The sequence below is a fragment of the Stegodyphus dumicola genome, chromosome 6 (genome assembly GCF_044657685.1).
Source record: "Stegodyphus dumicola isolate Sdum_Otavi_A_Nest chromosome 6, ASM4465768v1".
Lineage (NCBI taxonomy): Eukaryota > Metazoa > Arthropoda > Arachnida > Araneae > Eresidae > Stegodyphus > Stegodyphus dumicola.
In genome coordinates, this window is record NC_140773.1 from 129,879,928 (window position 1) to 129,904,554 (window position 24,627).

Consider the following 24,627-nt stretch of genomic DNA (forward strand, 5'->3'; position numbering starts at 1 on the left):
GCACCCACCGCATAGTCTGACGCATCTGCTGCAATTTCCATGTTTTCGTCCCCCTCCGGGAATTTTAAAACAGGGGCATTAATGAGCGCTTCTTTTAATTTTTCAAATGCTGTGTTTGCTTCCCCTGTCCACGTAACTTTACCCCTTTTTCTTTTGATTACTAAGAGTGGTTCAACAATATTAGCGAAATCTTTTATGAAAGATCGATAGTAAGAACATAACCCAAGGAAAGAAGAAAGTTTCTTGGCGGTGTTGGGCGGTGGGAAATTCTTGATAGCTTTTATTTTTGAATCTTGCGTTTCTATACCCTTTTGCGAAATTTTATAACCGAGATATTTAAGTTCTTTAGTTGCGAACTTGCATTTTGAGGCGTTAATTGTAAGACCGGCCTCTTTTAATAATTTAAAAACTTGCTCTAGATCATTAATGTGTTGTTCCAACGTACTACTCGTTATAATTATATCATCTAGATAAATTAAAGTTGATTTTCCTAGGACAGGCTTTAGAACAATGTCCATAGCTCTCTGGAATGTTGATGGGGCCCCACACAACCCAAGGGGCATGCGTAAAAATGCATAAGTGCCCGATTTTGTTATAAACGCGGTTTTATGTATATCTTCGGGTCTCATAGCTATTTGTTTAGTAGCCAGACGTTAAGTCCAAAGTAGACATGTATCTTGTCGATTTGATCTGTCTAATGATCTCGTCTATAACCGGCAAAGGGTAAACTGGAAATTTGGTAATACTATTTAGTTTTCTGTAATCAATAGCAAACCTCCAAGCCCTTTTATCCGAAGGAGGAAACTCGTTCTTTTTCCTACATAGTACGACTAGACTCGCGTACTCACTATTTATGGGCGTTATTATTTTATTCTTTAACTTCTCCTGAATATGTTCTTCGATGATTACATCTTTTTGTTTGTCGTACCGATAAGGTTTAGTCCTACAAGGTTTTTCGGCATTTAATTGAATCTTGTGCGTGACTATTTGACAATTTCCTGGTTTTTCTGAAAACAAATGAGAAAAATTACTCACCACTTGCTGTATTGCTTGCCTTTCATGGTCATTCAGATGGCTAAGGTCCACTTGCGGTGTCTCCACAGGTTCCACCACCCTCTGGTCCATCTCCAATAACACGGAACTTTCTTGAAAATTTAATTTGGCCCTCGCGGCCCTTAAAAACTCCATACCTAAAATAAGAGAATTTTGCAGATTTTTCACTACAAAAATTAATACTTTGAGGCTTTCCTCTTTTACCTGTAAGTTTAATGATAATTTCCCGATGCAGTGACATATGTTTCCTTGCGCCGCTATAATTTCCGTATTTTTTATTTTAAATAATAGTACCCTATAAAAATTCTTTTTGAAGAAATTTTCACTCATAAAATTTCCTTCTGCTCCTGTATCGATGAGGGCTTCTACTGGTACATCGCCAACCAGGACTTGTATAATTGGTAGCTGTGAGTTTTTTACGATGACTGTATTTAAATGTCTATTTGAGGGTTTTTTTAAAACTTCCGGGGTCTGGACCCTCCCTTTCACAGGCCCCTCTACTCGTTTAAAGCTTTCCTTTCAATCTGTGCCTTCTGGGTACGCGGATGTTTATTTTCGAATTTTCTTTTTGGGCCTTGCTCTTCGAGTTTCGATGAGTTAGCTTGATAGCTCTTTCCCCCATAAGAGCGATTTCCATTTCTGGTTTCCTCATTTGAAGATTTCCTTCGGGTACTTTGAGAATACGTTGTCCCTCTGGCTTTTTCCACTATTCTGCGATTTTGAAACTTCACCGCCAATTCGAAGAGCTCATGCAATGTGCTTGGGTTTCTAATTTCAAAGTAGTCTTGAACAGCGGGTAACAATCTTGGTAAGATTATTTCAATAATCTCCGCATCGGGTTTCTTCCCATACAGCATATCCGTCAGCTTAATTTTTCGTAGAATAAAGTCCATCGATTCTGCTATATCCCGTTGATAGAAACTATATAGTTCGGCTTCCAGCCTTGCGCGATCTTTCTCTATGGGGAAGGCCTTTACTAACGATTTTTTGAAATTTTCGAATGTATATGTCTGGCTTCCAAATTCCCCTAATAAACATTTGCCTATATTTTCCACCATAGCGCGGCCTGTCCTCTTAGTGCGGATGTGGCGATGGCAACTTTTTGTCTTTCCGGCACAGGGTAGAGCTGAAAGTGATTTTCTAGGCCTTTTAGAAATATCGCCACCGAATTTTTTCCGTCGAAATTGACGTTTGGCTTGATTGACGCTCTCAAAGTCTGGACCAGGTATCCAAATCCTTCCAATTGGCTTGTCATTTCTTGGTGTTGTCCAGCGGTTTCCATCCAATTTTCGGCCATTTTAGTTCGATAAGTGTTCGGGCGCCAATGTAGCGTTGCGCGCCTCCAACTTGCACGCAACCAAGAGGTGACTGTGAAAACTGGATAAAAGACAGAGTCTTGTTAAGGGTTTAAGTCCCTTTCTATTCAACGTAATAAATTACAAGTGCGTGCTCTTGACGCTCACAAACTGCGCCAACTCGGCGGTCAAATAAAAATAATAACCTGAAAAGAAACTAAAGACAAGACTCTAACTACGAGGCTCTCTAAAAGTAACTAACTCACCGCGTTTTACAATACCGCTGCTAATTCAGCAAACCTGAAGATCACTTGAACGATTAACACTACTTCCAGGCAAGCACACAGGCCGAAACGCGGGGTTCTTCAATTTCTGGCCAGCTACGTCCGCGCTCGTGAAGTAAGAATATCACCTCGAACTCGTTTCCTTTCTATTTAAATCAGAATACTTCCGCTAATAATTTGAATCCTTGCACGTTCTACTAAAATTTACATACTCTGGCATTGGCAGTTCCAGGGGAAAGTAAGGCTTGACAGGAAAGATAGTTTAAACTTAAAATAAATGTTAGTTAAAATAAATATAAACCCTACAACTTAACTGGTTATTTATTTTAAATATTACATTCGTAAGCAGAAGTTTTACATGTAACCTTAAACGCTATATATGCTAAATTATGCTTTTAATTAATTTATATTGACTTTTAACTATATTTAAAGGCAGAAATATCTTGTTATTTTTTAGTAAGTGTTAGCATAAAACGTCTTTCCTTGCAATATATTGTGGTGTTTAGGTAGTGAACCATCATAAAACGTCTCTTAGTAAATATATTGAAATATAAATAACGTAATTAATAAGTTTCATGTTTATCAGCCAGTTATTGCTTTGCTTTTACTTTCGTTTCTGATTTAGTTGGCTCTCATCAGGATGCAAATTATTTACTATACTTAAGTTCATGTTTCTTAAGCTTAGGCTTGTAGGCGTGATTTACCTTATAATTTTTTATTTAAATTTTGCTTTAATTTTTTTTCTTTTCTCGCCAAGTTGTAAACACTGCTTTTTGATGATACATAGATTGTATAACCGGTCAGGCTGATAAACAAATAAAAAATATTTCGATTTCTTTTTTAATTTTGAAATTTACATAGAGTTTCGAAAGCACCTTAAATTAGATTATCTGAGTAGAAAGCTGATGAATCCTGATTGAATTAGATTAGCTGAGTAGGAATAGAGATCTGTACAGATTAAAAAATTAACCATTAAATAAATAAAAATTACTTTTAAATATGTACAAATGAATTAATCGCAGGTCTATGTGTAATTCTTCATAAAAAGGATAAAGATAAATAATTAAAGTTTGCAAAGATTCTTGTTTTTAAGAGCCTTAGCAATATTCAAATTTTTTTTAACGTATCTTCAACAAGGCAGGAAACTACAATCTCGATCAAAAGTTAATGAATGGTTGAAAAGGAATTTTTGCAGCTTATTAGACAGAAAGAAAGAAATTATATATGTCCATCAGTCGTAAACTGAAGATTTACCAACAAACGTTCGGAAATCATGTGTATTATACAGTGTGGTAGAAATACCTGGCATCTTTGCTAGTCTGCGCCAGTCCCTCCACGGTCGAAGCATGTATCTTCGTTGGTGGACTTAATTTTAAACAGTTCTTGTAAACATATTGTTTCAGTTGAGTGGGAAACCCTGTACCTAGTTCTAAATATGTAGATGATTCCGACCTGGGTTTCCTATGTAAATAATTACTCCTAGCTTTGTACTGCATTTCCCCTCCAAGTTTGTACCATGAATTTGGAATCAACCTGTATAATACAAGCCCTTGTGGATAAGATCCATTTTCATCAGAACTTTCAAATCGACCTTAAATAGTTTTGAATTTTTAGTACTAGGTTCTTAAACATACAAAATAAAAGCGGGAAAATGTTTAAATTTCGTATTTCAGATTTTTATCACATGATTCCTAGATCATATATTGATACTTTGTTTGGCAGTTTCAAGGTATATCGTTTAGTGAATTTTGATAAAAAGAAACTGATTTTTTTAAATTTCTCGTTTAATTCATGGGTGAATCTTTTAAATTATTAATTAATTGAATTTATTAGTTTGGTTTTTATCTCCGTAATTTAATTAAGATTTGTAATAAAGTCACTAAGAATGTTTTAGTATTCCTTTTTTTTTCCCTTTTTTGCATTTTTTTCAAGGAAAACAAGAACATGATTTATTGCATATAAGCTAATATTTTACACAATACATAATAAACTGGAACACCATAAAGATATCACAATCTGATGGTATTATGGGATAATTTGTAAAGAAGATAATATCAGAATAAATTTCATGCAATTCTATTAATTCAATTCACATAGCGAAAATGGAAATCAGTATGATCTATATCCAAAAATAACTAATAAAAATAAATAGTTGAGCAAAACAAATTTTTCTCACATAATCATAAAGAAAATATGGCTTCAGATACGATAAAAAGTTCAGCAAAGTTTTATAAAGGGGGAAAGAGTTTCAACTATATAACAAAATTAATGATACTGATTAAATGTTCAATTCATATGATCCTAATCAGTACTGACTGCACTGACGGTTTAATATTTATAATCCTTCAGCACTTTATAATAAATGAAAGTTTTACATGATTGATTTGTATTTTAAAACTTTAATTTCTGAATTCTGAGTAATGGAATAAAATATACTCAGTTTCTTACATAAAAAAGCCTTTTGAATTTAATGGAGATGTACCTTAGGTACCAAATACAGCTGTGTCTCTTTTATTGTTGAAGTCTCGTGACCTTCTCTAGCACACAAATTCTGTAATTGTTTCTAAGGATATTAAATTAATTTATTATCTTATTTTACTCTATCAAGCTTGCTTCTTTTTGTCTTATTTCATAGCATTTGCTATTATAATTAATATGAAGTATTGGAATAAGAAACACTAATAAAATATTTGCGAAAGGAAAATGAAAACGTTTGGAATTTGTTTCATAGAAAGCATTAGCAGGAATGTTATCTTCCTTGATCCTGCGTATGATAATCAAAAATGCTTTAGAACTGCTATGAGAAACTAGTTAAAACCATTTCCTGATCGTTTTACAATACAAATGTCTGCATGAAATCTGATAATTTTGCTGTATGGAACGGCTAGAATGAAACACTATCATTTATCATTTCCACATATATGTAACATATGGAACAAATAAATTACGAAAATAATTTCTTCATATTGGTCCCAGCTGTTCGAGATTATATGGGTATGGCCATTTCTAACTCGGTTTCCCTTCATTGATTTTTATTTTCATTTTTATCTTTCATTGATATTTATTTTTTACTGAATATATACATTATTCGAGTTTTAATATAAACGAATATATTCACATATTGTTAACAGCGAAATACTCGATACAAAAAAACTTCAGTTTTTCTTTTTCTGTCCATCAATAAGGATCACATTCCTCTAATATTAATATATACAGCCTTTAGATATATTTTACATAGTCTAAGGTACATAATGTGTTATTTTGAAATAACTTCAAATTGTCCTGCTAATTATTTACTGAATTATTTAGAAAATATCTCCTGAATAGATTTTTAGTTTAGCAAATACGCATAACATACGTAAAAAAGACACAGACACGAGAATTTAATTACGTTATTAAATTGAATTATAAGCCGTTTTTATTCACTTCTACTCTAAGTGTTAGCGCTTCACGTTTGCCAATAGCTTCTGGTAACAAAAAGCTAACTTTAACTTTTTACATACCTACATTTCACTATTTTTATGTTCCAATAGCTGAGAGTCTATGTTAGCAACAAATTACGAATATGCATGCTACTAAATTAAAACTCCTTTGATAGCAGGGAGCTGTTTCAAGACTATTGAAATTCTGTAAGTTGTCTGCTTTATAAGTTTATCATTCTGTTGACCACTAACGTTTATCAATTGTGTTTGCAATTATACTTTAAAAATATTTTTTTTTTTTATTTTAAAGAAGGCTAATGTTATTACCGCGTGACGGTTTAGTTTACCGCTGGCAGAGATTTTTTTTCCATTCTCATTCATTACGATTTTCCAGCTTGATAAAATTGCCTCATTTATTCATTTAATTCCAGTTGAGAAGCTATACATGTATCCTCATATATATATCTGAGGTTTTTTGAAAGTGAACCAGAATAGAGGTAGAAGCCCAACCTGTTATATTTGAGTGAATGCATACTGTTGATCCGATTGTAAGAAACACAAGGAGCTTCTGACAACATAAATAAATATGTTGTTGCTACTTAATTTCACTTCTCTAGCAGTAACATCAAAACAAGTCCACGAAATTAATCGTGGCAAGGAGTGCAAGACTGCGCTGTCGTTGTCAAGAGCCTTGAGCACTGTACAGGTAACAGTACGACTTTGTTAAATTCCGCCACCAAATTTGATGGAGAGCACACCGTAAAGCCACCGAAGAGGCTTCCGGCCTAAGGCAAAAACCCAACGAAATAATGCCTGCCCGGTAGAAAATCTACTATTCAACAGCCTCCATCGCCAAAGGAGGCAGAGTCGCCAGATGAATGTACTTAATCAATGGTCATTTGTTGCGCAGTTAGAGAGTGAAAATAAGACAATACACCGACTAATTCATTTTATATGTTGTAACTTAATTTAAAAGAATTAAATCTAAGCAAAAGGGTGTTGAGTTATCATTGATAACAATTTACAATCAGAATTGAATCGGGTATAGCAAAGCCAGTACTAGTTAATATGATGCCAGTACGTTCTAATCCGGACTTTACACGTCGCTACGATTCTTACAATTGTTACTACGACAGTCGTTTTACTACATTTGAATTTCACTACAAATATTATGTATTTACTTACATTCAACAAGATTGTTATTGCTGGAGAGCACGACGGAGGAACGGGACCTTGGGTCTCCCAGCCCTCTTTCTCTACCAACAATCTCTTGAGAGAACTTTCGGGTGGCCGCATATTTAGAAAGCCCCTATGCCGCACTAAGACGTTTAAAAACATCGATGCTTTCTCCTGCATTTGAATCCGGGTCCTTAGGTCCGGTAGTCAGTGTCGCTAACCATTATCCCAGTAGGGTAGCTAAATAAATATTAATAATGAATATCATTTCTACAGGAGAACCAAACAATTAGTGTCGCGAGAAGTAATATCAAAGGAATTACTGTATATAAACTTTTATAACATATTGAACTATTTGTTTGAAACTGGATAACTTAATCAATTAAAGAGTGTATGCAAAATGTTGTTATGTTTCATCCTATTTTGAATAGATAAATAAATGCACAAACATTTGCACCAAGACTGAAGGAATGAAAATTTAAATACATTAAAAGTAATACAGGGATATTAAAAACCATTCATCGAGCTTCAAAGCTACGGACTATTTTTTAAAGTATTTCAAATATAAAAATGCGTGCTACATGGAAGAGAGTAAAAGGTCATCAGATTTTAGACATAGCATTACAAATATTCGATGTACGCTCCTTGCTATTGTTATAAGCCATAAGTTCAAACGGTATCCTAATTTTCCTCATGTGAAATTTTATACTCCCTCGCGGATGGTCCGCAGAGAATCTGCAGTGCAGAGCAGGAGCTCCTTTAACGGTGTTGCAGGTAAGACACATAAACATTGTTTTTAACTCTTTTAACATACTTTCTTTTTACATACTCTCAATGAGAGTTAAACGCAGTATGCTTCCTAAGTACACTTTTGTGGGTATCTGAACAAGACTGAGCGATCGCTACCCGTGTTAATCACTCCAAGGACGTTGGGAATGAACATTCAGGTAGCGACATGCATCTCTATGGCAACAAAGCGGAGCCCAAACTTGTTGGGGAACGAATTTTGTTTTATCATTTGATATTTGAGGAAATAACGGCAACAGCAAAAATCCCATTATAAAGCGTACCCATGAAAATATTCACGTAGGAATTAAGAACCCATACGACTTTGAGAAGTTTAGCTCTGGCGAGCTTTGTTTCTGTTGACTTCATGTACAGGCAATGAGATAGATTGCTGTTGCATGCAAACGAATTGAAACTTAGTCATAGAATATGGTATGGGCAGCAAAATCATCAACTTGCAATGATTCTTTGATACGTTTTTAAAATTATCTTAGCTTAACATAGCCATCTGTCCAAAATATTGCAAAAGCTTTAAAGGGTATGGTTTTAGCTGGAATCACTCCAGTTAAATTTTCTAGGTAGTTGCTGCTAATGCAAAGCTTGCGGCTAATGCAGTTTGTTGAGGTTTAATGGTTGAGTGAGTAAAATCCACTGATATCTGGTAGTTCAAACTGGCCTCAAATCCCAGCAAATGTTGCAAATACAAAATCAGTTTTCTTGTTTTTTTTTCATAGTATGTAAATACGAGCCAGTTTTTCATAGAACGTTTTCCAGGAGGGTATCCTTTCCTTGGCAAATAGTCCCCTGTGATTTGATTTAATTAATATCAACCTGTCGCGGCTTTTTTTTTTTTTTTTTTTTTTTTAACTATGTGCGAAAATCTTAGTTCTTCCACTTTTTCTTTAGAAAGACTGTAATTACCCAGGAAGCTCGTTTTTTTTTTCAAGCAGCTACTGCTTTTGGACTATTGCTACCATTACAGAGCGCTCTGGTGGCTTGCACATTCTCCTGCATATTGACTTCAAATGTACGTTGGACTAGTAACAGTGGATAACACTTTCTATATTTTAAAACACAAAAGATTTTCTGCCATAAATCTGCCATTCTTCAATGAAATTATTAACAGATGCACAACGTGTTACAAGAAAATTTATACATTTTCATTTGCTACTTGGGTATGCATGTACGAAAATTATATGTGATCTACGGTTCATAATTTAAAAATTAGAGAAATCCACAATTCTGTGACTTAACATGCAACAGCTTTGTATTAAAAATCATTAGATCTAAAACCTATAAGGTATTCCTCCCGCCTTCTTGGCATGCCTTAGTTGTGTGGTGGTCTGCTCGCTGGGCGCGTATCCCAGAGGTAAGCGATTCGATTCCCGGCGAGGACATTGCTGAATTTTCATTAATCCGACTTCGAAATAACGTAATGTCTCTACACTGGCTCCCCAACTAAAAGGGTGGTGGATGATGATTATCAACACCCAGGATTTTGCGATTGAGTCCACTAAAATCCCCTGTAGCGCTTTAAAAGGGGTAGTATATAAGATACTTCTCCCGCCTTCTTAGCGTGCCTTCCTGGTGTGGTCTGCAACCTGGGAGCTTATTTCAGAGATTCGTGGTTCGATTCTCGTCGAAAGCGTTGCTTATTTGTCATCACTCCTGCTCACACCGACGCCCACAACCGTGTCCAAGACATCATTTTAAATAACAGACAAAATAACTTCCGTACGTGTATAGTATCGCTTGATGTAGCATCAGCATTCAATAAACTATGGTGGCCAGCACTCAAAACAAAATCAAAGTCCTGCGATGTCCAAACATTCTTTACCAACTGATCACAAGTACCTCACAGAACGTGAAGTGACCTACAAAAGAGACGCCCTAAATATTATGATGAATTACCGCAAATTAGTCTCATAGGGGTCTAATATTGGACCGAAACATTTGTAATATAATTGCAGACTCAGTGCTAAACATCAACTTTGGGGACAATACCAAGATACAAGCTTACGCCGACGATATTATACTCATAATAGACTGAGGCAATAGGACAAAAAATAGAGCATAAAGTAGACGTAGCACTCAAATTGCTTACAAAATTGAGTAAAGACAACAAACTGTGTTTCAACATTGAAAAGCCACATATGATCGTCTTTCCAAAGCTTACAAATCGATGCAAATCCACCACGCATAAAGTGGGAAGGGCATCCACTGCGACGCCAGGATGCCATTAAATAACTCGAATTCACGCTTGATAAGAAGCTCACGTGGGTTTCACATCTTACGGAAATCCGAGATAAGATACATCGAATCATCAATAAACTAAACAGGAAAGTCACAGACAAGGGATGGCAAAAGGGGTGCCTATTAAAACAACTACACCTAAATGCAATTGAACGCATGATCCTCTACGGCTGCCCAGTCTGGACGACTGGCACAGCAAGAATATGCCAAAAACTTCAACAAATACATCTAGCAATCCTGCTAAAAATCACCATTGCCTATAGCTCCACCTCAACCGCAGCACTTCAGGTTCTAGCTGGCACGCTTCCACTCGACCTAAAAGCAGAAATAGAAAGATCAACCTACCGACTTCTATACTGCAAAGAAGACCTTCACACTAAACAAAATTCACATCTAATCCTATGCCAGCATAGAAGGCTTCAAGATCCCCCTGTCTTACACCCAGGAGATCTACCCATCCTTCCCTGGTGCAAATCGCCACTCTCAGGACAGCAAAGAGAAATTTTCTCTGACGGATCATAGATTTTAGGACGAGTAGGGGCAACGTTCACGGTCTTTTCGAACAAGGAAGAAATTTATAAAGAAAAACTCCGTCACGCTTCAGTCTTCTAAGCCGAGTCCCTCGCTCTCAAAGAAGCAGCATTATGGTTAGGTACGCAACCAGCAGCTCACACTCCAACTTTCACAGATAGCGCGAGCGTTCTGAATGCGTTGAATTCCTTTCCTCCAAAATATCCGCACACTGCATCACTTAGAGAGATCCTCTTGACGTTAGGCTCCTCCATCCCTTTAAAGATCAACTGAATAAAAGGACACTCCGGGCAGAAAGACAACGAACGAGGGGATGAACTAGCTAAGACCGCAGCTCTCAAATCAGAAATTGATAGGGCAGTTCCGCTTTCCGCAGAAGTTGCAAGACAACATTCCAAGAGACAGCGATGGTAGGAAGAAGAGACAAGAAGATTTACTTGCAACATCTTACCAGTACCGCCTCTCAAGAGGCTCAAATGCATCGGACTCTTCCTCCAGGCGTGTACAAACCACGGAAAATTCCCATCGTATTAGAGACGATTCGTCAGACGGGACGTGAACTGTTCTTGCGGTCTTCGCGAGGAAGACCCGGACGCACTTCATTACCTGCTCTCCTGTCCTCTGACAGAGCACCTTCGACATCAATTCTTTCCTTCCGACTACATCACATATCCTGTGAATAGACTGTTCACGCACTATTATTGCAACAAGGGCATATTAGAGATAATGAAGCAAGTGAATGAAAAGAATTATATCCAAGAAACTGAAGATTAATGTAAAATGTAGAAAGGCAGCCTAACCGTCAGAGTACTAGCAACGATTAGGATGACTTCTTAACCCTGTAGTGCCATTAACTTAGTTTGGCGGAACAGGTTAAATAAAGTGACCTACTTTAAAAAATGCTTTAAAAAATAACCCAATGTCTCTACAAACTCTAAAATTAAATTATTATTTTAATAAAAATTCAGAATAAATATTTAATAGAATTTACATTTAACATTAAGAAGTATTCCGACATTTTTAGCTTTAAGAGATTTATTCTATTACGTAAAAATAACCTGGCAGTTTTTTAACACTAATAAATAAATGAATTTAAATCAGTCTTGCTAAATGAAGTTTTTGATAGCAAATTTGGATATTAAAATATTCATTGGTTTTTAAATACAGAAAGTTAAAAATTTTCTAATTTAGATTTGGTGCTTTCTTTGAGATTTAAAAAAAAATGAGGAAGCTTTAGTTATACTAATTCTCTTTGGATTGTTCAGCTGTAGGTTAACACTGGCAAAATTGCTTTAGCAATTTTGTTCTGACCGGTATTTTGATTTACTTAATATTGAGTTCCAAAACGCTAAATTCGAGTCTTTACAATGACGCAATAGGGGCTTAGACTGACAATTAAGGAATTCACTTCCATTTTCGAGGTAAAAATGTTATTATCCTAAGATCGTAAAATTTCTGCATTAGTTTTTTTAAAGACTGACTTCTGTGTAACTACCCGCTTATGTATTAATTTAATATGCAGAACACTGTTATCCAATTTAAACAACGCTTGTTAATATAATAAATCCATAAAACATTCTAGTTCAAGTAAGTAGTTTGGAAATTCTGTAAAGCAAGGATTAAATATTCACTGTACTTGTAGCAGCTTATTTAACTCAGAAATGTAAGCTACGTAAGCAGAATATGTTTGAGTCTGCTACGGCTTACTAATGAAATTAAGTTACAATAAATATCTCAACGAAGATTCAAAGTGGGATACGTCGCGGTGAAAGTGATAGAAAACTAGAAAAAGAAGATTGGCATATTAGCTAATTAATCTTCTCCCTGGTTAGCTGCTTATTTTGGTTTTAGTTTTAATACCTATTTATTTTCATATTACTAATCCGCAGAAATGCGCTATTGCGAACACTTTGCTCTGGTTGCAATTAAGAAACATTATTTGCAGTAATAACTAATTGCTCTGGTTGCAATTAAGTGCTAATTTTAAGACATGACGTTTTAATGACTATTATCGTACCTTAATCTTCTCAAATGTATTGAAAATGAGCCGTTTCGCTATACGTATATAAATATAATATTTATTTCTGAAATCTGATATAATTTCGGAACAGTCTTTTATGATTAGTAATTGATTCATTTAGTAAAAATATTAAACACCTGTTTCGTACGCATCTAAAGGATGCTTTATATTCCAGTGCGCATAATTAAAAACAAATTTTCATAAGCCCGATTGCGATTTTGAAAATTTTGTGCTTTGTTTAATTCTTTAAATTTTATTATTATAGATTTCTTATTTAAATAGCGTGTAGTTATTATAGAGTGCCTGTTTAGTTTTTTAGTTTCCTGATTTAAATGTAGTTCTTGATTCCGGTTCAATTGGAAACAAGTGAGGAAACTTGCAGAACACTAATTTTTCTGTATCCCTCCCAGCCCGGATAGTGGTTAGGGGCGCTGACTGTCGTACCGATACAACCAAGAAGTCATGGTTGTTTGTAAATGTGTAGTATCTGTGCGGCATGCGAGTCCTCTAAATATGCCGCGAGTCGAAAGTCCTTTCGAGATGTTGATGGTAGGGGAAGAGGGGTAGGATACCTACGGACCAGTCTTCCCGCGGTGTTCTCCATCAAAATTCGGGACGGAACTGAGCGTACAGTCACATGCGTGGTGCTCAAGGCTCTTTCCTTCGACAGGCGCAATCTTGGCTTGCAGAACACTAATTTCTACTCCTTGCTACGAGGAATTTCGTGGGCTTGTGTTGATTTTACTGTCAGAAAAGTGAGATAAGTGAAAAAAATATGTATTTCGTTTTGAGCTATTTACTTTATTGACTACTAAGGGGTTTCGTATGTTTTCTCATGCGTAACGGCAATTTGCTGAAGTCGCCTTTCGGAAAGATCCTCTAAACTTCTTCGTTCTCTTATGGATATTATCTCAGCTCAGTTTACCATCAAAACTTAAAATGATCTTCAGTTCCAAGATTAGTTTCCAACTGGTAATATGAAAGTTATCACCAACAATTATTAAACGAATACATAATTAAGGAAAATCTAAAAGATCTCTTTTAGGTTAATAATAATGCTTTATTATGAACGCAAACAATTCAACCAGCTTTTTTACAGTCTGCACGGTACGTGTCACTAATGCAACCACGCATTTAGGAACAACCATTTCACCAGGCTCTCAAATATTAAATAAAAATATACTATAGAGTCATTAGGTTTCTCTGAAGCGGGAGACTTGAAAAATGTACATTTCCCTCGCCGAGACTCAAACCCTGGAGTTCTGGAGGTTAAGGCAAATATTGGTTCTGTTCTGGAGGTCTCCAATAAGCACCGAGTATGTCTTATATACCGAGAAAATCCCTTATATAACCCCCTGTTTAAAGGACGACTGGGTATTAAGAGGACCAATCGCCAAATCCTGATGATTGCAAAATATTTTTCACCACCTTTTAGTTAGGGCACCGCTTGTTAAGTCAGTAAAGCAGGAGACATGAAAGATGAGCAATGCCCTCGTTGGAACTCGACCCTGGCCCTTTCCAAACGCACCGAGTGTGCTATGTTACATAACAAAGGCATGTTGGAAGAAGGGAGAAAATTCTTTACAGATACCCCTTTGAAAGGGGCTTAGAGGACCCAGTCACCAAATCTTGGTGTAGATGAATTATTGTTCACAGTCTACTAATTCGGGCGCCACTGCAGAGTCACTAGTTTTTTTTCTGAAGCAGAGGACATAAAAATGAGCAGTGCCCTCGCCGAGACTCGAACTTGGACCTCTCGAACAGGCGCCAAGTGTGCGTTAGTTACAAGATGAAGGCTTGCTGGAATGAGGGGAAAATACTTTATATACTTCCGCTTATAAAAGGCGATTGGGGATTCGGGAACCTTTTAGTTCGGGAGCCGCCGTAGAATAATTGTGTTATTTTGAAGCAGGAGAAATGAAAAATGTAGAGTGCCCTCGCCGGAACTCGAACTCTGGAGCTCTTGAATACGCGTCGGCTACGCATTTTATTACACTGTGAAGGCACGCGGGAAAGGAGGGACAGGTTACCTTATAATCTTAATTATCTTAGTTCTTTCCCAGTGCTAGTCGGCTAAAAAGTTAAACGATATTTAAATACATTCGTCAATTTTAATGTACCTTTGTCACGACTAAGCTTAATTTCGCACTGCAATCCTCTCACACGGAACTCGTACATTGGAACAAACTGTTAGACTTACAATAATTGTTTTTATATACTAAGATCCCTAAATTTAATCACACAGTTCTTCCTCTTTTATGCTTCATTAATTTGCATTATCTTGGAGACATTATGTGATTATCTAAAAGTGATAGATGAAATTACATAAATTTAAAACTTCATTATGAATCTCGGATAACGTTCTCTGATAGAATATTGCCATGATATATGCATATTATTATTTCCGGTATCATCAAATATGCATTTAAATCCCAGTTATCCTAATTAATTGAGACTACAATCAGAGGCAGATTTATAGGGACGAGCAAATAGCAATCGGAAGGTGCACCGAGTTCCCAGGGATCCCTAAATCATTAATTGATTTTAAAATATACTAAACATAACTTGTGTCGTAATGTAATGTTCACCAAAAGTTTAAATAGGTTAGGTTCCTTACTTTATGAATGAACCACTTATTTAATTTTAAATTAACGAAGGATTTTTATCTCTGCATCTTGTTTGTATCTGTACATAAATTTTTACAGCTGAGAAAAGTAAATTTTTCGTATTTAGGCACATAAATGATAAGACATGCCTATTTTGAAGGTATTAAATGATTAATTGAATGATGTGTTTGATTAAAATATGTGTTTATTTATCTAAGAATGCAATGCAATTAAATTAAAATATAGAAATACTTTTGATACAAGGTATTATACGGCAATTCACAACGTGTCGAGAAAGAATGTTATAATAAAACTGTCATTGAATTACATGATATGACAAATATATTGCCGCATGCATTCTGTTATATATACCCTACGGTATACTTTAAAATTATTATTGAGGATACGATAATACATATGAAACAGAGATTCATCTGAAATAATTTAACATCTTTTTAAAATAGATACTATTAATCTATGTATAGTTATATATTAGTTAAATCAGCGAAATATTTAGAAAACGTAAATAAATTAATTTGAGCTGGATTTTACTCTTTCCAGAAAGAAGAATAAAGATCCGGAAAATTGGAGCTCTGGATAATTTCGATCTAAGTGGGCGTATGTAGTATTTATTTCTAACGATATTGGTGAAATTGCCTTATTAGTTAAACTTATTCGATGCATAATCTTAAGCGATATACAATTGGAATATAATTACAGTACAGTAATATGTCATATACTTAAAGCAGAAATGTCACCTTCTGCGAGTGAATACTGCTTTTCATAGAACGAAGGAAGCCCATAATATTAAATAATAGTTGATGTTTTTCTGTGTTTATCAAAAAGCAACGAAAAGGACCATCAAGAAACTATTTATATTTGTAAGGACTTTAAACTTAATCAAAGAATTCTTTAAATTTAATATGATTAAACAAGACTACAGTCGAAACCCTCTATAATGAACTTCAAGAACGAAATTTCATTTCCTATGTCAGATCCGAAAGGAAATATACACAATCCCATGAGAAAAATGTGAAAACAGTATGATGTATCACACACACAGACACACACACATGGCTCCATCTACGGCAAGAAGTGAAAAATAAATCTAATTTTAAAAAGTAATGTTAAGATTAAAATAGTTATTATTTTGCCGAGTTGTTAAATTTTTTGGTACTTTTTTCAGTTCCAAAGTGTTTTAATAATTTTGCATGATATATTTCTTAGCATAAATATCAATGTTCGGATCTTCATCTTAAATTGCTCATTTATAACTGTAAATAATTATTTTAATCATGAAAATAAAATAAAAAAAACACTCCCCCCCCCAAAAAAAAAAGTGTCTGAAAGAATTCAGTTTGTAACGTTTCGCAGAAGAGGTTTTGTTAAAGTTTTTTATAATCTCGCTGAGCATCATAGTTATCAATCTGCTCTAGGACTTCATCCTGTCTTTTCACCTTTATTAAGCATTGTTTTTTCTCACTTATGCCACATACAATTCAACAGCATATGTTTAGAATTAAGTGCAGTGTAAATTATTAGCGGAATATTTTTTTCTGTTTTATGTTCAGCCTTTTCTCAATTCGTCAGGTCAAGGTTCAGTTTTCTTATTAAAGTGGCTATACTTTCAACTTTTTTGTCTTTTTGTTTTTAACCTTTTTTTTAATGTTTGCTTTATTTCTTAAATATCCCGTGATTCCCATTTATGTCACATAAAATTTAACAGCAAAATTACAAAATGTTTAATAACAGCATGCCTTTAGAATTCACGGATGAATGTTAGGAGTTGCCTAACAAGCAATTCCGAAAAAAAGGAAAAATGCAAAAAATAATTTAATCTAATATATACTTATAGTTCATTATATATGTCTCTGACGGTTCGCTATATGAGTATAAAATTATATTAAGTGTGTAGGCAATTTTTTGTTTTTTATATTCTCGAATTCATTGTAACAAATTTGGACTGTATATTAATACAAAGTATGGTCCTCAAAGTCTTCCTAGATTCGTGGTCATCCTAGGTTTTCAAAAATGTCCTGTTCTTTCTAAATGAAATTAAAATTTTATATCATGTTTTGCTGATGACATACGGCTAAGTACACTGGCATATATTTCATATTATTGCGTGTGTAAGCCTTCGTAATAGACTGAATGCACAAGTCCGATAACAGGTTAATAAAAATTTATTTTTATCAAAAGAAATATTTCAGAACTCTGGAATTTTCCACAGAAATATTCGTACAAGTGTTTACAGTATTACAGAGTATAATCAGCAGTTATACTTCAAACTACTAAGAACGTTAAACACAACGCAATTCAAAGCGAATCTAAAAAGAAAGCTTACTCAGATATCTCAGTTCACGCGGAACTAAACAACTCGCAACAACATTAACTAAACAACTACGAAGCAGATGCTCTCTCTACGGCCTCAAATAGTTTTCAACCGGCCGTGAGATATTTCTAGTACTATCTGCTTCTCGAAATTGTTGGAAATGAATACGAGGGTGGAATTACGGGTACATGTAACATATTAGTCAATTACATTTATTAAATTTCAAAGCATATTACTGAAAAAATCATTTACTCAATGCTAAATGCACGTGACCCTATATTGTTACTTTTCCGGTATAGCTTTCTGTTAAAAATTCGTCTCGTGATGCCTTGCACGGAAAAATAAAACAATTTTAAAAATTCATAACAATACGTATTCTCAAAACTAAATGAACTAAATCTCTGCCTAGAAGGTTAACTTACTGTTCTCAATGCCTTGAAAAATTAAAGGAATCTTAAAAAAAAAAAAAAAAAAAAAAATCTTTATTTGTGGGTTAGTATCTTAAAACAAAGAAATGTTTTAACATCTTCAACCTTATAATATTTTTAGTAGAAAATTATATCGTTATTGGAAAAAAATTATGCAATGACATTCATTCAAATCTCGAAACTCTGAAGTCACAAACTGAAATTTATTTTCAAGTTATAACAGATTTTAATGGGTTCTTGATACTACTATCGTGATTTTGAAAATAACAAATTATCGTTTATTGAACTAGAGCAGTTAACTGGGCTTCCTGATGATACCGAGCATTAAATGAAATTCCTAAAGGGAAGTTTGGCTAATTTCTAGACTTCATTGTCAATGGAAATGAAATATGGTGAAATGTACAAATGTGCATTAAAAGTTATAATTCAGTTTGCTTTTATGTATAAATTTCTGTATAAAAAGTATTTTCAACAGTACTTCAAATAAAAATACAGCAAAAAGGACCGAAATCGATTTGATGTATGTGCAGATCTCAGATGTAAGCTTATCAGCATATATCCAAACACGGCGAGCTGTGCAAAAATTCACAGGCTCATCTGTAATCATCTATTTAATTACTAAGACGGGAGTTATGGAAATTCTAAAAAACTTACATTTTTGAAAAAAATATAACTTTTATTATTTTAATTTATTAAAAACAATGTAAAATTCAATTAATTTTAATTAATTTTAATTTAAAATAGAAATATACAAAAGTTACTGCTAAAAAAATTGTTTTCGGAGGGTATTAGCGTACGATAGTCTGCAGAGCCTACTGACATGCAAAAGTGGTCCCCAATTGAAAAACGTTTGAGAAACGTTGTATTAGTGCAAAATTGTGTTAAAGTTTTTATAAGAAATTAGTTTTTTAGAATTTATATAATGAAAAAAAAAAAAGAAACTACTATTTCCTGGAAATGAAACATCAAGATACAACCTGCTTCGATGTGACGCCATATCAGGTATATAAAATATAGAATAGACTAAGTGTCAAAATTATTTTTTTAAAAAAGGGAAAAATTCACTAATTTAAATTTTTTAGAAACAGAGGTCGTAGAATGTAAGGTCATAGTGTTTGAGTATATATTAGTATCAGACCCATGATAGACTTTAAGCGAATTATCGCTGCTTCTGAAATGACTAAAGAGACTTCAAAAATGTTTAGAAAAACCTTTTATTTATAGAAATTTGAACAAAAGAGCACGATTTGAGCTTGAAACTCAGCCATCAGTTATGGCGACGAAATTGAAGTTGCAGCGAAATTGAAGTGGAAATTTTAGTTAGTTGTCAAGGGCTACACAACTATATTTAAATCTAAGTTGGCTCAGAAATTGTCATCGGCGTAACAATTTAAATGACGGCAGCTATAAAGCAAAGCCGAATAATTACAACCTTATGAGAGCTACCAAATCTAGGCAACGTTGTTGGGAAAGGCACAAACACGCTCTGTCTTATAATCCAAAGAGAGTTATAGTAAAAGAAGAAGAGAAGTTATAGTAAAAGTCGAAATAATAATAATAGCTGGTTAATTTAAATAATAATAATCTCATTAAATTACTAATTAAATACAAATTAACAAGCAAAAATTACAGAAAAGACAACGTTGTTAAGTTAAATAAATGGAGAACTGCTAAAATTTAAAATTAAATATAAAGTAAACCGGATATTGGTAGAATTTAAAATTCCATAATTAGTTTCAATTTCAATGGAAGGAATAGTAGTCAATAAGCAAAACTAACATAGGATACAAAAGTATGATATGAAGGATCAATAAATTCGAAGCGTTTTTAAAAGTGAAAGATTACAAACTAATCTATGGGAACTAAACTGTTCCCATAAATGTCTTGTAATTTTTCAAATGGAATATAAAAGTACACTTTTTAAAAACAAGTAAAAATAAAAAAATGACACAAAGACAACTGTAAGAAAGAAACAGTGAAATCAAAAAGAGCGTTCTCTATGGAATTTTCCAAACGACATGGCTGTCCATTGAAGCCGAGTGAAAAGTTAAGAAAGTTTAAATGATGAAATAATTTAAGGTTAATGTTATGCCACAGTAATTGTTTATGAGAAAAAGGTACTTTTATACAAATAATATTTTAAGATTACCGTATTAAAACATATATAGCATTTTCAGTTTATTGTGAGGCTAATGTGTCCTTCCGAGGTACACACAGTACCACATATAAGCAGAATATCCATTCTATATTAAACTTATTTCTGGAAATAAAAAAATAATAGGAAGTATTACATTATACTTTTATTCGTTACCTGAAGTATCTATAAACATGCACTGGTTTAAAGTAGTTAATAGTTTCGCTTGGTTTAGTTTATTATGGCCAAACGTACGACAGCCATCTGCCTAAGGCAGGGATGCCTTCCTGGAGGATTTCCTAATAAGGTTTGTAACGCACTTGCAGTGTAATCTTTGCTTTATTAAAGTAATTTTTTGTTAACTGTTTGCTTAACCAGATTGTAAACTATGATACTTTCGAAATTGTATACTGTAATAGGCTTTATTTTGGCGCAAAATGATTAAAATTAAAAATGAATAATTTTCCTGTTAAATGAAGGCGTTTATGAGGAGGAAAGAAACTATGCTAAACACATACTAAATATATATTGTTGATCTTTCTGTATTAACATAGTTTCGATTATTTATTACTACTAGCGTCGAACTGACAGTTTATTTCTAGGCTTACATGTTCAACATCTTTGCAACATAGGTTATACAAAGAACTATTAGCATATTTAAGAGTTGCAAGAAAAATCTGACCCAGTTTGGGAGCTGCCAATAAACAATCATTCAAATGATCGACAACATGGTATTTCTGACGCCTTTCCTTAGGAAACATAGTAGCTCGTTAATTCAGGCTTCTGCTCTCCCACATCCTTTCCGCATCCGCATCTTCTGGCGAGAATTTTGATCGCGAAGAGAGAATAAGAGAGAGCGAGAGAGAGAAACTCTCTTTTCTCTCTCTTTCTCGGGCAAGCTCTACCCTTACCGCCACCCCTAGTGCAACATTATCGAGCCAGCCGGCAGAGGCAGCCAGCAGTACTGTCAGAGCCTGCGCGGTAGGAGAGGGAAGGAACCATCCTACCCTACGGCCCTCCCCACATACCCGCCACCGAGGAAGCAGCAGACCAGCGCCGCATCTGCAGTGGTGCTCTGTTCTTTTCTTCGACTCTTTCTCTCTGTTTTCCTGTTGAAATCGAAACAGGATAGATCTAAAGGGGAATAGAAGAAACTTATAAAAAAATCGATACTTTTTTTAAACGATTTCGTTGGATTTGTTATTGTTGTTACTATACTTTTTTTGTTGGTTCTTACTTTGCGATGAATGAGGAATTGCGATGCCCCTATTCGACCGCTGGCTCTGCCTAGCACGGATTAAAAAGTGCTGGCTCCTCCGAAAGAAGTGACAATATACCGCGAAAGTTCGTTTTCCTACTGGATCTTACCGATTTCTGGATCTCTTTCTTCTTACCAGTTTGTCACACTCGTATTTATTTGCATCTCAAACTCATAATACGCTTGCGGTGGTTGTCGCAGGACAACACTCGCGTGAAAAAGTTTGCCAGTGAACAAAGCCGCGATGCACGGACTGAAAAGATTGCGGGATAGTACGGTTTGGGGACAAGTGACAATCCCGAATGTGCTCATTTGGATCGCTGTAGGACTAGTTCTGAATGCGTGGCCAGTTATGCTCGCCAAGCCAGGGGATAAAGGTCAGTTTTCTGAAATTTTTAATTTCGCAGTTACGTAACTATGTTTTCTCGAAATATATTTGCAGTTTTTTGTATTTGCAATATATTGTTTATCCGGGAAAATTTGCAGTTACGTCTTTAACTTAATATTTGTATGTATATGTTGGAAAATTTAATATTATATCTGAATTGTCTTATTTGTTTTATTTATTTTGTGGTGCATATATAGTGAATTTTCCAAAAATAAAATCTCAATAAAATGTGATATTTACACATTTTTACATTTTATTTTCAGTGTTTATTTAAATCAATTATTGTGTAAACAATATATATTTAAAAACAGAACAATTTCTTATTGAAACTTTGAGTAAATTAATAATTTTTACAAGGAAATGCTGAGAAATATTTTTATCCTCTGGGATTATAAATAAACAATATTCATTGCGCACTTTTTCCTTACTTAATATTTAAATGTATCTTCTTCTGACCTTGAGTATAACTAAGAGAAAATTTGCATTAACGGCTTATTTTGTTATACTTTGCATACTGAAAGTTCATATTACTATAACTAACAAAGATATTTCCCTGTGTGAAAAACTACATGGGATTCCGAAATCTTTTTGCATACTTATAATTCATTTGTCATCTCTATTAATGTTTTATAAGTCATAGCTGAGAATGCAGAAATGTTTTACTAAGTTCTATTACATTTTAATTCTTACTTCTTCTCTTCGCTGAGCTTTGTGAATTACTAATAAATGAATCAGAAGCGAGCGGTTTTTCAGTAAACATTTAAAAATTCATGAAAAGTAACAGTAAGAAACTCATAAAATATGTATTTCGTTTGTCATCTTTTTAAAATTTCCTTTGGGAATACGTAATTTCTACTATTCTGAAAAAATGAAAAAGCTTTCAAATCGCTTTTTCTCAGAAGCCTTTAAAGTAAATATACTGCCTCATCTACACATCATATCCATTTTTAAAGCATACAGTTTTTATAAAAGAATAAATAACACAGTTATGAAATATTGTAAATGGTAATTATTGCTAATTATCATCTAAATAAAAATTTAATTTTTGGTGAAAATCAATTAAATTACGCATCTTAATAGCAGATTAGCTAGATGCGCAACTCTCTAGTCGGATTATTTGTGACAAGATTCGGCAGCGGTTTTCTTAATGAAAAGTTGATTATTTTTATTGGAATCAATGAAAATGAGCCCTCTAATGTACAATTGGCTAAACATAAAACCTACATATATATTTGTTTTATTTACAAGCATTTTACACACACGTAAATCTCTTTTAACTAGGTCCAGAAAATTACATATTAAATAAAAATTTATCTTCTAAATGAAATTTAAAATGTTTCATAGTTTATTTTTACATCATGAACTATAAACAATTAAAAAATATTTTATTCTTTTCAAACACTGTCCCATTTTCATAAAGTAAAGCTGACAAAAAATGCATGACATGAAAATGAAATGCATGACAATGTGCGAAAAGACAGTCTGTTGTACATCGACATATTTCTGTTTGTCTTTTAATTCACTATTAATTTACAACAGAAACAAGATTGGCATCGTCATGTCATTGATCTACAGATAACCAGGTAGTTAGGAATGAGTCACTATCTGCGACTCAGAAATTTGCACAAAAGCGTTTCGTGCTTAACATACAGGCTTTATTTTACTAAGTTGTATTATCTTCTTCATTTAAATATATCGACTTTTACTGCGCGTTTGTGCTTTTAGTTAAAAACCAATAAAAGTATTTATCAACAAGTGTTTTTCTGTTCTAAATGCAGAATCGAATGCAAATATATGTGGTTTTAAGTATCAAAGCAAGTATATATGTGCAATTTTTAAATCATCAATAACCCATTATTTATTGTTTATAGATCAATAACTACTTTAAAAGTCATAAATCATATTTGATTACGTATCTCTTTGAAAAGGTTATAAAACCTTTAAAGATATACAGAATATGTTTAAAAGTAAAAGCACTACCGGTGCTTTTATTTTTAAACAACTCCATGCTCTAATGAATTTCTAAAATACGGCTAACACGCATCATTAGTGATTAATAGTTAATATTAATTAATTAGTTTTCTCTGTACGTTATTGCTTGTTAAATGAAAAAGACGTATTACTCTTAATTTCATTAGTTTCTCTTGAACAATATTGTATTCTTGTATTGATTACCATTATTTTATATTGCATGTATGAAAAGTAATTTATCTACTTAATTTTCGTCGCATATTCTGCATCACATTATAAATTTTTGCTTATTTGCGTTTGTTAATCTACGCTTATGAATATTTAACTAGCCTAAGGAAGAAACATGCGCCAGTTAAGTCTTTCTGTTTCTCACTTGTTTTGCTAATTAAGACCAATTAAATGCTTCTTTTGGTATCATTTTGTTTTCGAAAGTTAAAGTAAATTTGATATATTAAGTTACATTGTTATGCTTTGAAGGAAAGGGTATATATTTTAAAGTTGCATTGCAAATTATTACGATTTCATAATGCTCTATTTTTTTACACGGAATACTAGACTATACGACTATACATTTCGATCTTATGAATAACTGAAGTCCATGCTATTTCTATCAAAAATAAAATATTTCTGGAATGGATTTTTACAACGAGTTTTAAAATATTTATTTGTAACGAACTTATTCATATAGGA

The 24,627-nt window shown here is 33.8% G+C and overlaps 1 protein-coding gene across 1 annotated transcript in view; it reads left to right on the top strand.

The window, feature by feature from the left end:
* The first annotated feature begins 21,306 nt into the window (after positions 1-21,306).
* LOC118195367 (zwei Ig domain protein zig-8-like) overlaps positions 21,307-24,627 on the top strand; it is a 550,410-nt gene continuing 547,089 nt past the window's right edge. Inside the window, exon 1 of the mRNA XM_085818895.1 lies at positions 21,307-21,955. Coding sequence (XP_085675021.1) covers positions 21,823-21,955 — 133 coding nt within the window. The 5' untranslated portion in view covers positions 21,307-21,822. The remainder of the gene's footprint in view (positions 21,956-24,627) is intronic.